Source organism: Cynocephalus volans, chromosome 3 (genome assembly GCF_027409185.1).
Source record: "Cynocephalus volans isolate mCynVol1 chromosome 3, mCynVol1.pri, whole genome shotgun sequence".
Classification (NCBI taxonomy): Eukaryota; Metazoa; Chordata; class Mammalia; order Dermoptera; family Cynocephalidae; genus Cynocephalus; species Cynocephalus volans.
Window position 1 is genome coordinate 31,704,945 of NC_084462.1, and position 15,995 is coordinate 31,720,939.

The following is a 15,995-nucleotide window of genomic DNA, read 5'->3' on the forward strand; positions in this document are numbered from 1 at the left end:
AGATTTGGTAGTTAAGTAAGATATATTTTATGGTTTTTTTTAAAATACATTTTCTCCTTTCTGGTTTATAGTACACTGTGAAGTTTGAAAGTAAAATTCTTTTTCTTGACTTCTGTACTTGGAAAATATTTATTCTCCCCTGCATCTCAATAGTATGCATCATAAACTAACCCGGTTCGGTTTATTTACTTCCCTCTCGTTGCAGCCCCATGATCAATTGCAGCAACACGAGCACGTAACGGTGGAGGTTGTTGCTTTACAACAGTTGGAGTGTGAACTATTGCAGCCTCCTTTCAGAGTGATAGGTAATGAAGCTTCCATTTTAAAAATCACCCATTCAGAAGGGGATGGGGGTCACAGAGCAGAGGGATTTGGGGCCACCCAAGGTTGATATGGCTAAAGAAGCAAATCCTGATCCATAGTCTAAAATGAATTGGCCTACACAGGAGAATCCCTGGGAACCAGAGAGTTTTATCTCCTGGGCTGAACATTCTGCATGGAAGGTAGAGGGTTAGGGATTAGCAGAGGTGAAAAGCAGCAGGGGAATTCCCTGCTTCCTTGTGGCAAGCAACCTGTTGACTCCAGTTCTCCACATGAGTATTCTTAGTCGGCTGCCATGAGTAAAAAGCAGTAGGCACCTGAGTCAAAACACAGGTCCTTCTGGCCTTCTCGGCTGCTGTCCTCTGCCCTGAGTCTCTCTGCAGCTTTATCTGTCACCCAGGCACCTGTTAGGTGCTCCCAGCCTTGCTAGCATGCTGGGAAAATCTCAGCTATGTATTCATTCTCTCCCATCATGAATATATTGAGCAAGGCCTCCTAGAATAGTGCTAGGCATATGACACGTAAACAGACTCCAAAATGTGAATTCCATCCACAAGAAACCAGGTAGGCTCAAAAAGAAGGCATGACACAGGGAATACGCTAGAAGCATATTCTCACAGATAGGTAATAAAGTGTTGGAGGCCATCTCCAGACACATCTATTCCTTATACTGCTGCTGTGGCTGTGGCATGAATAGAGAGAGCAGTATGTGGTCTTGTATGGTCAGATTTAAAGTCAAATTGAAGTGGTGGGTATCCCACACAGTGAAAATGAACAAAAAGTGAAACATGCTTCTGCACCACTGAAAAACCATTTTTTATATTCATAGGCAAAACAGTAGGCCTTTTTAAGCTAGAAATTACAATTTAACATGTCAAAATGTACATAATTGGGGTACCTGCAATTTTATGTTTAAAGAAATCAAAGCCCTCACTATTTGGAGGCTGGTCACATGTTAAAGCCTGGCAAACTCTCATAACATTTTGCCTGATTCAAGGTTGGACTTTATAATCTATCAAGAAGATAGATACCCTCATCTCTCCAACCTTATTAGGTGACCCATGCTAGACAGTGTCCAGGCTCTGACCCTGTCCAGAGGGATTGTTTTCAGTAGTGCCTATGTAAAGTCATCCCTCTCTAGTAGATATGGTACAAACCACTGTCCCCACTTTTTGGGGTTGGTGTCATTTTTGATATTCACGTGGTTATTTTCATTATTATTGTGGTGATCCGCATCGGGAGAATTCAAGAGACAGCCATGGACATTGCAGCCATACCACAGTAGTCAAAAGAAGCGTGCCATCATCCCAACAGCCAACACATAAATCCCACTTGCTTAGTGCTATTACTGACAGCAGCCCTGTGCGGTGTAGGTATTGTTGTCATCTCATTTTACAGGTGAGGAAACTGAGGCACAGAGAGTGAAGAAATTTACCTAAAATCTCCTTGTTCAGAGATAACAGGGCCATGATGTCACCTGGCTGCAGTGTTCCAGCTACTAACCTCTCTCTAAAGAACAGATACAAACTTGGATTTTCAGAGCCGGAAGGACTCTAGAATTTGAAAAGAATTGAGCGTCCTGGAGTCAGAGAAGTAGGCCAGGCTAGGTGACATCTTTCCCAAGGCTAGTTGGAGATAGATTTCAAACTATGTAATTTATTTTTTTAATTTCTTTTTTTCTTCGGTGACTATAATAGTGCAACAAACTGCATAATTTAAAACAAAAGGCTCTAGCCAGCAGCCAAAAAAAAAGATAAAACTTAAAAGAGAAGCTTAAAAAAAAATTGAAATGGTCAAGGATGTTTTTGTAAAGACTTCTTCTTCCTTCAAACCCCCTCAAGAATCACCCAGCACACGCTCTGTTGGAAGATGCCTGACATCCATATATTCATGAGAGGAAACACAATGAAATTAATGAATTTTTTATAAAATACTAACAGAAGACCAGAATTTTAAAGGAATATTTTACCAAAATATGTTTAGTGTAAGTCTGGTAATTTGTGGTACACATTGAATCACATCTCACATTTTTAAGTCTTAAAATTTGTGATTTTAGATTGATTTAGAAGAAATTCCATTAGCTTTTAAACCTAGTTTTGTGTGTGTGTGGCTGGCCACTACAGGGATTGCACCCTTGCTGGATCCTGGTGCTGTCAGCACCATGCTATAACCAACTGAGCAACCAGCCAGCCCTAAATCCAGTTTATCTTTTGATATATTTTGAGATTTGAGGAAGAAGACTCCATATTTTAAGTTAGCTTTTTAAAAGAATTTTTGGCTGATTAATCATAAATGTGGCTAAGATCTTTGGACATATATTAAAAATTACTTCCGAAATAATCTAACATGTCACATTCTTGATATTTGTTCTCACTAGGGTCCCCACTTTCTAAGACTTGCTCTCCTTAGATCTGGTTCAGAGGCTGAAGGTGATGTTAAGAAGCCATTAGTGTTTAATATGTGTAAACCCCCTGAATATAACAGACATGGTGGCTTCCAGCCTTTGACTTCTAATTTTAAATTAAAACTACAATAAAAGGACATTAAGTTTCTCAATTGAAAAAGAAAAAGTCTTCTTGATTTTTGAAAGTTCACTGTCTGACCAGGATCCAATTTCCCAATATGTGGATTATCCAGACTTTTTTTTTTTTCTTTTCTTTCTTCCTCCTTCCTACTTCTGATGCTATTATGTACCTATTTCCCTCCAATTTTGACATGGATTCCCCACCCCCCTTCTAGAAAGCAGGGGAACCAGAGCAACTTGGAAAGCTTCAGAATGGAGAGAGGTTCACATCTCTGGAGAGAGGCTGAGGAATGAAGTGAAGTGGTGGTGGTGGACTGTGACAGGGCCACAAGGTGGGGCAGGGGAAAGGGGAGCAGAGCTGGACCAAATGTGACGACAGTCAGAGGCCATTTTCTGTGGGTTCTCTGGAGGCTTGGCTATTGGCATTTCCAGCTTCCTCCTGCTTGCCGATCATAAGGATACAGGGACACTGCAGATCTAGCCCGGGCTGTCATCTGAGCCCTAATCCCTGATAATCATTGATGACAACCTAATGCAAGGCATGATAAGTGTCAGAAATGCCACCTGATAAAAGCATTCTACAGGGCTGAGTGGTAGTTTCAGTTGGGCAGCTAAGTTGCCCACACTTTCGTGCAGGTCAGTTTACTCTGTAAGAGACCTGGCAAGAACCCAGGCAATTTCTTCCCTGTAATACTGATTTTATTAGAGCAACAAGATAAGAAAAACATCCCATTTTTTTTTCCCCAAAAGAAACAACATTTTAATGTCTTTTTTTGAAAACTTAATGTTTGCCTTTGAGCTATCCTGCTATTGTAGAACCAGCTTCAGAATTAATGCCCTAGAAGGCCTCATATGATTTTTGTGACATCTTGAAAGCAATTGGAAAATCCATCTCCAAACTTACCCTTTCTGAGGTGCCTTTTCTTCTGACTTCTCTGGAGGAAGTGATAGAGAAAAAGTGCTATTACCTAATCTTTAAAAAAGTTTTTTAAAAAATTTTTTTATAACACCACATAGTGCCACCAGTTTAAGGGTAGGGATTGAGGCTAGAGAAAGAGGGTCTCAATTTTGAAATTAATTTTTTTATATTTTTAATTTTTTTTTTTTTTTTTGCAGTTGGCTGGTACAGGGATTGAACCCCGGACCTTAGTGTTATCAGCACCATGCTGTAACCACCTGAGCTAACTGGCCAGCCCCTCAAAATTAATTTTATTATAGGATGGAAGGAGGAAAAAGTGTGCCATACAGCAAGCAGCCCCTTTTTTCCTTGAGAGGTTTTTCAAGAGTGCCATGAAATCAAACAGTGATGGATATGTAACTTCAAAGAGGCGGGGGCTGGACATCATTACTTTAAAGCAGTCTACTTGTCATTTGTATGTGCTGCACATCTCTCCCAAGCTTCATTCCTTTCCTGTCTTCCCCAGCACACTCCCGGTAACAGTGGCATTGGGAACTTCCCTCTCACCCCACCCCTACTATGCCTGTTCTGACCAAGAAGCCTGCTAATTGCCATGTAGGCCGTGCTTGCCCTCTCTACTCTTGTACTGGGAAAATTGTAGCCTGTGCACCAAGGAGGGACCCCGCCAAGCTGCAGGTGTGCAATTAAAACTCCAAATGTCAGAGGGTCTCCTCTCCGCCTTGCATGGCCTGGTACATTCTCAGGGCAGCTGTGGTCAGGACAGTGAGTACGAGGCGGGAGTTCTGCAGAAGAGGCCCACCGGACTAGACAGGAGGGAGCTGGGTGTGTGCTGGTGGGAGTGGCTTGTTAGTGGGTGGGAATCTGGTGAGGGTCCCTTTTATGAGCATTTAGACCCCTCTGTCCCGCTCCAGGGGACATAGTAATGGTAAATGTTAGGATGACACGTGACTGCTGCCCATATAGTGAGGCTTTGGCATTGCTTTTATTCTTCCCCCGTATTTGGTGGATGCCATGGGAGCCAATAGGCTGCACTTTTGTGGATGCAAAGTGTACAAATGTCAGAGGATTTAAGAATTGGGAGGAGGGAGGCTTTGTAAATGGCCAGTTCATGCACCCCATTATTCATAAAACCGCGTTCGGTCTCTGATGTTCTGGAACGGGTTAGATTAAGACCTTTTTGTTCAGTACCTAGACTCTGACCCCCACTCCGTCCATATTCAACATTGTAATTATTATTTTGTGTTAAGCACCTACTATGTGCCAGGCCTTTTACATACCTGACTTTCCCACTGAGCCCTCACAACCGCCCAGAGAGCCTGCTCTTTGCAGATATGACCGGCCTCACGCTGCGGACCTAGTGGCCTTTCCCTGCCACGGCGCAATCTTGGAAGCGGCAACTGCCGGGAGGGCGCCGAGCATTGCAGTTCCCGCCACGCCCGCCCGCCCGCCCGCCCGCGGGGAAGGCAACTGTAGGGACCAAGGGTCCGAGCCGCGGGGGGGAGCGACAGCTGTCGATGTCGCGCCCGGGGACTGCGCCCCGTCGGGGCCGACCCGGCGCCCGGGCCGAGAGGAGGGGCGGCGAGGGGCGGGGCGCGCGGGGCGGGACAGAGGAGGGGCGGTGGCTCCCGCGGCTGGGACTCGGCGCGCCGAGGAAGTCCCGCTCCGAGAGCTCCGAGCGTCTGGAGGAGGCGCGCTCGGCGCAGTCGGGAACGAAGTCGAGAGCCAGGGGCACCCGTGCCGCCCCCTCCTGCCACCGTCCAGCCAGGGAGCCCGCGGCGCCAGCGGCGGCCGCCCATGGAGTTCACTTGAGCTGTGAACGGTGGGAGAGGCAGGCGCCCGCTAGCGGAGCGCGGCCCGGAGCCCAGCCAGCCTCGGGCGCTCGTCCGCCCGCCTGCCCGCCCCAGCCAGGAGGCGCCGGCGCCCCGGCCGCTGCAGCGCCTCCCGCGCCGCGCGCCGGCGAGATCGGCACAAAATAAAGACTCCCGGAGCGTCTCCCTCCAGAGCCGTGGCGGCGGCGGCGGGCCCAGGACCAGTCAGCCCGCGGCGCTGTTGGAGAGGCGGGACCGGCTGTCGGGGAGCCCGAGGCGGCCGCCGGGGAGCCGCCGCCGCCGCCGCGCGCCCTCCTCCTCCTCCTCCTCCCTCCTCCCTCCCTCCGCACATGGTCTCCTTTGTCCTGTCGCCGCCGCCGCCGCCTCGCTCTTAGCTCCGCGCGCCGCGGCGGCGGCTCGGGCCGTTCCTCTCCGCCTCGCCCGCCCGCCGGCCGGCCCGAGACGCGCCCCGCGAGCCCCCGCCGTGCCCGCCCGGCCCCGCACGCCGCAGGAGCGGCCAGGAGGCAGGGGCAGCGCGGGCTGGGCGCCCTCAGCGGGCGCGCTCCCTCCCGCCGCCCGCCGCCCGCCTGGCCTGGCCTCGCGACGCTGGATGTGCGCGCGCGGCGCTGGCTCTGGGCCGCCCGAAAGCTGCGGCTCCGGTTCGGATTTGGTTCGCGTGCATCCACTTCGACTTTGGCGAGGAACGAGCAGAGACTTGCGGACGGAGCCCGGTCGAAGTTGGGCGTTTTCTGTCCGTGTGTTGTGATTTCCCCCCGATCTCTGACGATCGCCCACCGGTCGCCCTGCCTAGGAACCAAACCATGAACTTGGGGCTGACAGGACCGCTTAACCCTTTGCGACCAGGTAATGCAGCCCTGGGGTCGCGGCTCGCTCGCCGCCTGCGGTCGGAAGGGAGGCGGCTGGGCCGGGGGTCTTTTGTTGCGGCGGCCGGGCCCGCGGGCAGGGGCGGGCTCCTCGCGTCCGGCGCGCCAAGCCCCCCTTCCTCGGCCCTCCTTCCCTCCCTCCCCCTCCGCGGCCGGGTCGCCCGCCTTTGTACTTTCCTCTCTCGGCTGGCCGAGTTCGGCCGGGAGGCGGCGGCGCGGGGGCCACAGCTGCGCGGTCGCGCCGGGAGGGCCCGGGGCCACGGCCGCCCTGAGGGGCTCCGCCCGACGCGGGGCCGGGGCCTGCGGCCGCTCGGGCTGGGGGCGGCGGCGCCGCTCGCTCCCGGGGTCGCGCTTCCCCCGCGCCGAGGCCGGGCTCCCGGCCCGCACGCGGGGCCCAGCAAGCGACGGGAGAGCCGGGCTCGGGCTCGGCAGCTGGTGGAAGAACTCGCGCCTAAGTTTCCGAGAGGCTTCTCTTTCCTGGCTCTCAAGTCCTTCTCGGTGCCCGCGCGGGTGCGGAGGGCGCCCCCGGGGCCTGCGTCCGGGGGAATTAAGGTGGACCTGGAGCGGGCGCCGCCGTGGCCCGGCCCGTTGCAGGGAAGGCTTTTATGCGTCGTCCTGGTTCTCCGCGTTCCCTCCTCCGATCTGTTTGACTTAACTTTTCTTTAACGCCAACTAAGGCTTCTAGTAATTTTTCAGTATTTAAAAAACCCTTCTCCCCAAATAAAAAGCAGCCGAAAGAGACCTTTGCTTTTCTGTCAATTTTAGATTCAGCCACTTCATGCCCTTACCCTCCAAAACCGAGCGAGGGAGATGAAACCAAATGGCGAGTGAGATCTTAAAGTCCGCAGCATGTAAAGGTGCCCCGTGCTAAGGAGGAGAGACGGTCGAGCTCCACTCGCCTGCTAATGCGAACGGCTCGCCGCGCTTCCATTACACGCTCTCATTAAAAAAAAAAAAAACAGGAAAACCGTCTGGGTGATAGAAGGAAATGCAGGCTTTCTTCCCAAAAGCAATGGAAATGGGAGCGTCCCCCAGATGAAGACCCAAGGAGCCAAATAATTTGTACAAGTGTTTTAAAAGCGTAAGTAGGAGGAAAGTTCATTGTGGAAAAGCAAAGGATTTCGTATAGTTTCCACTTAAAACTTTGGTGAAGAAGCTGTTTTCTGACTTCTTAGGACAGTCACTGGCCAGGGTTTTAACGACCTAGTTGGGGAAAGAAAGGATCCAGAATGCTTTTGTAATTAGCCAAAATCTCATTACAATCATCACCTTTTGGGTCTTTTTCTACGGAGGCATTTTTGAGACACCCCCCGCCCCCTTCCCCTGTTGCAGGAGGCATCATTTCAAGCTTTGTGACATGTATCAGTAAATTACGAACTAGAAAAGCTATTACCAGAAGGCATATTCCTAAGCCTCTCTGAATATCCTGTCAGACTTATATCCTTAATAACTTACTAGTTAACTACCTATTTGAGAACATCGTTTGTACCCAGGGGAGCTGACAGAGGTGGCAGTCCCCAGGAAGGTCTACAAGAACCAAAGGGCCTGTTCACCTACAGCTTTGTCGTGTTCACTCAGACACAAACCAGCTGCAAATAAAAAATCAGGAACTATTTCTGTTCCATATCTATGCTTTTTGCATTTGGGGACAGTAATTTGTTTTTATATTTCTTTGGGCGAACTAGAATTATTTATATCAGTAATCCCAAAATTTTCAAGGGTTATTTCAGTTCGCTAAAATGACTTAATAAACAGACTTTAAAAAAAAAAATTAGCTCAGTTTTATTTTTTAAATCATGAATTCGACATAGTCATTCCAAGAGATACTTTTTCATTGAAGAATGGAGAAATACTCAATCTCTAAGTTTTTAGCTGAAAAACTCACCATTCTTAGAAATCTCACTTTATATTTCAGTGTAACAACACCATTCATATAATTTTTGGCTGTGTAACTCAATATCCTTGATCTGTTTAATGCATAATTTGTTTCTCCCTCTCCATGCAACACTTTTGGCAGTTTATTTTCATGAAAAGCTACTATTACATATAGTTTTATTTCATTGGTTTATGACAGGAAGGCCCTCAGCATATTTTTTATTATTCCTGCAAAATAGGAGGAAAAAATCTGACTAGGATTTATTGTGTACTGTTTATGTATAAACGTATGCAGTTCAGTATTTGTTTTGCACGTACTTTTTTTTTTCTTGACACGTTAATTTTCTGAGTCATCCCTATAGAAGGAAGATTAAAATTAAAATACAGGGAAAATAGTTACAATAAAAATACTTTGTCTTTCTATATCACTTTCATTGCGAACTAAAACATGGTCCCCAGAATCTTTTATCTTCGTCAGTATATCATGGAAAGACTAAACTGAATATCTTCTTTGTCCCCAAAAGCCAGCCCTAGAGTCAGAATATGCTGTACTTCAGATTTCCCCCTCCCCTATTTCCTATATTTCTTTTTTCCATATTTATTCACTATTCTATGCTTTGCTTTGTCAGAATATGCTTCTCTATGTATAAAGTGTAAAGACAAGTGATTTCTCACAAGGGTTATTTAGCAAAAACAGCCTAAATATTGCTTGGTCAGTATGTCTCTATGTAGGTAATTTCAAATTATATAGTAGGGATGCTTGATTTTTATTTCTCAAGTTCTAGAAATATTCAGTGCTTCTGAAACATTATAGCATTTTCCTCCAAACCGACTTCGTGTTTATTTTCCAGAACATTAGTGTATAATTTGAATTGGCTTTAGTCTTGCTGTTCAAACAGGCTTATTTCACTTTCCTCAAGCCACTGTAATAATTAGCAGACATGATCTGTAGAAAATGGAAAGGAAATAATGCTGGTGGCATACACGGTGGTCAGGGTTTTGGGCAGGTCTTGCGTCTGTGTGAACCCAAGGTCATCCTGGTTATTGTAGGGGACAGGGACCTTGGGGTCATAAGATGAATCTTTAAAAATTTTTCTGGGAATGCTGGTTGATACTTTTTAGTGAGGAAAAGCTTAGCATGAAATAATAGGCATTTCTGATTTGTGAAGGAAAATTGAAAAATAGGCATGTCTGCAAATACCATGAAAAAATACCATTTTCAAAATAATGACCTGTCAACGAAATTGCAAAATTATTATGCGAATGAACTGAATTGCTTTGTGTATCATCTTATAGAAATATGTTTTGTGCAGATAATGTGTCTAATAAGGACGGATTTTTAAAATCAGATTTTTTTCCCCAGCAAATAGCTGCACTGCAGGTCTGTCTCAAGCAGTCAACTAGCACCACCTTATGGATAATTTGGGAAAATTGTTGCTTTCCCTGTTAGGCTTTTCTAAAATGTAGTAAACTGATTTAAAATAATAGTGATGGTGATGACAATAATGACGCTTTTTCCCCCTTCTTGTTTTTCAGGCATCAGATGCCAGCTCTGAAAAACTCTTCAACACTGTTATTGTAAACAAAGGTAAGACTCCTTAATTCTTCTGAGTAATGGCTTATTTTTTTATTAGTTTCATTGTCATTGCCTTGGAAGAAAGAAGAAAAAACAATGTGGTCTTTCTCTTTTCATTCTGGAGCTGCTGTTCTTATTTTGTGTTTTTGTTTGAGACATAATCTGTATGCTTTTGTGATTCATTAAAAAACAGTTTATTTTAAAAGAATACGTTGAATCCTTATTTAAATTCATTTGACATAAAATTACTACTGTCTGTGTGACTTTAATTTAATATAGGAAGCTGTAATAGAGAATAGTTCTCAAAATGCCTTAACTTTATTGTTACTTATCAACTACCCAGCAGTAGAACTGTAAATAGCCGATGTGTACTGCAGACTGTAATAACCAGTGGATGTTTAGTATTCACAGTATTATGGTCATAAACCAAGCCTTACTCTGCTGTGGGCTTTCTGTAAAGTTAATAAATGGGCAAGAGAGCATAATTTAAATATGCACTATCCCATTAATTTCCTCCAAACTGCAATCTAGAGTACGAGAAGCTCATGATAGAGCAAGTACATTAAGGGAAAACTTATCTTAAATCATTGCCAATAGGTTTCTGGGCAGTTTTCATTTGTAGCAGTATTGTTGGAAATAATGAAATTTAGGGGAGTCTCTAATCACTGGCTTTGAAAGGTGTATAATTTGAAAGGTGTAAATTATATAAACTAATCTTTCCCTTTCCACTATAGAACGTGATTTAGGAGCTTGTATGATAATTGCTAAATAAAGAAGACATGCTTTCTGTGGTAATCTCTTTCCGTGTTACACTGATGACACTTGGTAGCACTTGAACAGAGTTGGGCCTTCATAAAGTGAAATTTGAGACCATTTCAGCATTCCATAGTTGCTTTGGCTAGCATTTTTTGCTAGCTGGTTTAGTAAGACATTTCCAAGTGCAGTTATTTTGAGCTCCCAGATTATTTTGGAATTTGAACCAAGTGCAATTTTAAGTAGTACGTTATGTTTAGGGTTCCCTTGAGGTATATATGCTTATGTGATTGCTGTTGCTCCCAGAATTACTGTCATATTGAATTTTATCTTTTTGTGTTCCATAATGGAGTATTCCAGTTTTACATTTCATCATATTTTTTGATGGACTGAAAGTTTGTATAAATTTGTTATCCGTAATGCTAAAAGTCCAATAAAAGAAGATATGTGCAATTCACAGCATACAGTGCATGTGTATAAAAATGCATCATTGTTTACTGCTCATTTGATGAGGAAAGAGGATTGGTAGGCAGTGGTGTATCCTTGTGAGAAAGGAGGGTGATGGGAGGGGAGACTTAGGAAGGACAGGTTACCAAAAAGCAGGGCTTCTGTGTTTCCCTGACCCCCAGGACATCCAGCTACTTGTGGCTGTGACTCTCTTCCACATAAAAAGCTTTGGGATGTGTTTCCCCTTTCTGGGATCAGCCCTAGGATGAGAGTTGGCTGTGGGCCCTGCATTCAGGCCACCACTGCCCTGAAGAGTCTCTTGGGCCGATGAAGAGGAGAGATGAGGAGCAGCTCCCTCTGCCCTCTTGCTGCTCCCCTTCTTCCCCTTTAACAATCAAAGGTTTCCCACATTCTTATTTTTGTTTACTTACAGAGTGTGATTTGTGGCATCTATTTGGTTGTGAATAGTCATCCCCCTGACAGGGTGCCTTTCTTCTGAGCTGCTTTTCTGGGGTGATTTAGTTGCCTTGAAAGGATTAAGGTTTCTTTGTGTACACTAAAATCAACATAGGCTTTTTCTAAGCTTTGCTTGGGAAACCGTACACAAATAAGCATTTTAGTTGATGGCAGATTATTCCTTTGCCCCTTATTTCCATCAAAATGGCCTTTCTTTTCTCCTCCAGAGTTTCCCCTTAATGCCTTATGCTAATTCCTGTTGGTAACATGAATGACAAGAGGCGGAATCAGTGCAAATCCAGGTGCTGCAAAGTAGACTGACTGGTATCCAGCACCCCCTTCCTCCCTGGAGAGGACGAGATTACGGGGGTTGGAAGGGGGAAAGCATCAAGGACAGTTTTGTTAAGGGGATTAGTATTCAAACTGCTAAATATCAGGAAAACAACTTCAAAAAGGGATTCATTGTGTAGCAATAATGTCAATAATTGCTTCAAGACAGGTGCTTGTGGTTTTTGGTCTGTTTTCACTCCGGGTAGTGGCAGTGTTTACTGGATGGATGGTTGACAAGGCCTTCAAGGAACTGTCAGCTTCACATACATCAGGTTCAAGTTCCCCTGCAAAGCGGCCTGCCTGCTGAAAGTCAGGTCTCTTGTCTTTATCCAGTATCTTTAGCCAAGAGCAATAAAAAGCATTGTAAGAAAGGGCAAATTTACACCAGGTAACAAACACTGCTGGGAAAATCTTCAAAGCCTCAGCTTATTGAACATTCTAACAAGAGTGCAGAGGGGATGACCCCTGTATCCCTCCACCTCCAGATGTTCAAAGCTGCACATCACCTCTCCCTCTCAGGAGTCCAGCAGTATCCTGGCCCTGGAGGAGCATGGCTTTGAGCTGCTGTGAGATTATGCTGCTGAGCCTGGTGGCAGGCAGATTTGGTCCATAAACTTCACAGTGGGAGGGCAGTGCTAATCTCACAAGCTGACTGTGGTGGGGGCTGTGCCGGGGGTGGGGTGGGGGGGTGAGCGCAGCTTTGATGCTGGACTACAGGGTGTGGAGGTGGAGCTCCAGGCTGAAGCAGCAGGGCCCAAGTCCCATCAGTCTGCTTGTGAGCTTGAAGAAGTCACTCAGCCTCTTTAGGTCAGAATTTTCAATCCCAACTTCAAAACCTTGTTGTCCCCGCCAACATCTCTGGTGGGGATAAAACAATTAATTGAGAAGGGACAGGGGTTGAAACAAAGTGCAACGAATATATTTTATATCACTTTTGCCCATTAATTTTATTTAGACTTTCCCTGTGTTGTAGAATCTATCCAATTTAACAGAGAACTATTAAAAGATTTTTGTAGTCAGGTCTTCTGAGTGATTGGTTTCTTCTGATGCCTTTTATTTCCTGTTTATCACAAAGAAATAACAAATGTTTGAAGCGATGGATATACTAAACACCCTACATGATCATTGCACACAGTATGAAAGTACCCAAATGTCATATTGTACTCCCTAAATATATACAATTAAGAAAAAGGAAAAAGAGAAATAGTAGAATAGTGGTTACCAGAGTCAGGGAAGGCAGTGGGCAGGGAGCAGGGAAAGGTTGGTAGACTGGTACAAAGTTACAGCTAGATAGGAAGAATAAATTCTGGTGTCCTAGGGTGAATATAGCTAGTAATATTGTATAGTATATTTCAAGATAGCCAGAAAAGAGAAACTTCAATGTTACAACCACAAAGAAATGATAAATGTTTAGGTAATAGATATGCTAACCATTTTGGTTAGATCATTATACAATGTATACATGTATGGAAACAACAAGCTTTACCCCATAGACATGTACAATGAAAAAAAAATTAAAGTTTTTGGGAAAGTGTTAATCAAACAGCACGTGCTTGCACACACACACCGCACACCCACTGAGAATGGAACATTTCAAAAGAGGTATGGAGCTGAACCGCCAAATCGCAGGGCTTAGCCTTACAGACATAAAAAGAGAGTTTAACTTTAATCAAGGTCATGGCTGCCTAATTTAATTTTTATGTGTTTAAATGTTTACAGGATGTTTGTGTGAATTTTATGAATCCTTCTGTCTTTGTGACTCAACCATCTGCCAAAGAAAAAAATTAATTTTCCCAGGGAGACAGAGACACAGAGAGAGACTAATTTATCATCCCTATTTAGTTGGTTGAACTGCTTATAGGAGCAAAAAGATCTGTATCCCAAATTCTGGAGTGTTTATCCTTAAAAGGAACTTTCCAGTCAATTCAATATGGCCAGTATTTATTACCCTTTCCTACCAACTCTAGGTCCTCCTTCTTGGTGGTTTCACTGCTTGGATGTGTAGCAAAAAGTGCAGAAAGTGAGTGCTTCTTTGCTGCACACAGTCATCCTGCCAAGATAATTCATCTCTTTTAAAACTCCAGAGCAGAGCTACCTGAGGAGTAAAGAAGAGAAGGGAAGCCCTGTCTGGGAGGAGAGAGAACAACAGCCAGGGGGTTTGTGTTGCCCTCTGTTAACATGACACCAGCTCTGGTGTGGTTCCATGGCCTAGGCTGGAGAAGACAAAAAGCCCGAACTGCTGCCCCTTCTTGCCTCAGTCCTCTTTCCCAGGATTTCTCTTGGTGGCAGGTTACAGGTAGAAGATGAGAGGGGTCAAGAGGTGTATTTTACCCATGACTTTCTCACCCCTCTCTCTCCTTCACCTTTGTCTCAAATGGTACAGCTGGGCCCTCCTGGAGAAGGGCACCCTGAACTAGCTGCTAGAGAGCTGTGCCTAGCCGGATAGGCATTTCTGGACGGCTGGGGTGGGGGATAATACCGCCAGGAGACCTCTGACTTCTGCTCCCTCCTGCTGTGAACACCCAGTGCCCACTGAAATGTGAACGAGAGTGGAGCAACCAACCACCCACCTTCCTAGGCAGGACCCCACTTCACCTCCATCAGAGCACCGTGGGGAATTCCACAGACACTCACTCACCTGAGCAGCACCAGGTGGAACTCTTGGGCCCCTTGAGCTCTCTGGTCTTGACCAGAACTGTGTTTCCTCTTCCAGCTCTGCCAGGCCTCCTAGTAGAACACACCTGGCCTCTTTCGGGGATTGATTTTGTACTGTGGATATCCAGTGGGACCCAGATGAGGTTGGAGCCTTTGGTTAGTGGGGCCTATGGGTATTTTTGGCAGTATGGTTTTATCAGCATTGTAGAAAGAAGACTTGGTTAAAAAATTGCCCGACATTTGAGGAGACGGGATGACAAACAAGTTGCCCAGAAATACTGCTGGTTTAGTAACCAGCTCATAAATTCTTTAGTGGTGACAATATCACCTTATTCATTAGGTGTAGACATGAGGAAGTTCCTGGCTTGATGACACAAAAGGTAAGAGTTGTATTACCATGAAGACCACCGCTGGCTTTTGAGAAAAGCCCCTCCCCTAAAATAATTCTATGCATGAAAATAATGAAGTTGACTGGGGGATAGCTTTCTTAAGAAAAAAAACCTGGTTCTGAGTTTTAAATTCCCTTGTAATGAGCATATGGAGACCATTTTACAGTTCCTTGTTGTGCTGTGGGTTTCACTCTCAGGAGGGCATCTGCATATCCCAGTCTGTCATTTAGTTTTGTTTTTGTCATGTCTTAAATCCCAGATAAGGGAAACTTGGACCATCACTCATTCTTTGTTTTTCTCCCTCGGACTTTTTTGTACTATTTCAGAGCGTTTTCTTGGGATTTTAGAAGATAAAGATGTCTGATATGTGGAGAATTAAATAGTATTGAAGGGTAATTGGTGCTTGGTGCGAGACAGAGGAGTTATAAGTAGCTGGGTTCCTCCCACCCATGCTGCAAATAGCATGCAATCAGCTCCTTTTGTTATGGAAATTGACCTTCCTATAGACGGCTAACTTGTACATTACCGGATTAGTTGTATAGAATTATTCCTGGAGAATTCTTGGAAACAGATGCCTTGTGCTGTTAGTGTGAAACTACCAGTAAGGGTTTAAAAATATTCCATGTTGTGAGAAAGTGTTTCCCTCTGGATATTTTCTCAGTAGCTGCTACCTGCCCTTTTACTGAACTTGTGGATGCGTGTGTTGGGGAAATCCTAGATTAATGCTGGATCTCATCACTGAAGTTGTAGTGAAGGGGGTGGAAGATATTCCGTGCATTTGAAGTGATCCTGATGGTGTCTTTGAAGTAGGACTTTGACAGTGCTGCCATGTCCCCAGATAAAAAGCAGAAGACCAGATCCCCGGATCCTGAGTGCCCCTGAAGACAAATGGGAATAGATTACGGATTTCTTTTAGTCCAATGTTCAAACACCGCTCTGTTTACTTTTGAGCCCACTAGAAACCCTTTTGCTTACTGGGTTATTGGGTGATTACTGCTATCCTCTGAAAGAATTTTTTGCTTGGCAATATTGGCAAAAAAGCTTGAATGTTCATCAGC

At 45.3% G+C, this 15,995-nt stretch overlaps 1 protein-coding gene across 2 annotated transcripts in view; it reads left to right on the top strand.

Moving 5' to 3' along the window:
* AUTS2 (activator of transcription and developmental regulator AUTS2) overlaps nt 1–15,995 on the top strand; it is a 1,156,454-nt gene that overhangs the window by 1,059,984 nt on the left and 80,475 nt on the right. For both annotated transcript variants that reach the window (XM_063091349.1, XM_063091350.1), the window contains exon 6: nt 9,868–9,919. In XM_063091349.1, the coding sequence (XP_062947419.1) occupies nt 9,868–9,919 (52 nt within the window). The remainder of the gene's footprint in view (nt 1–9,867; nt 9,920–15,995) is intronic.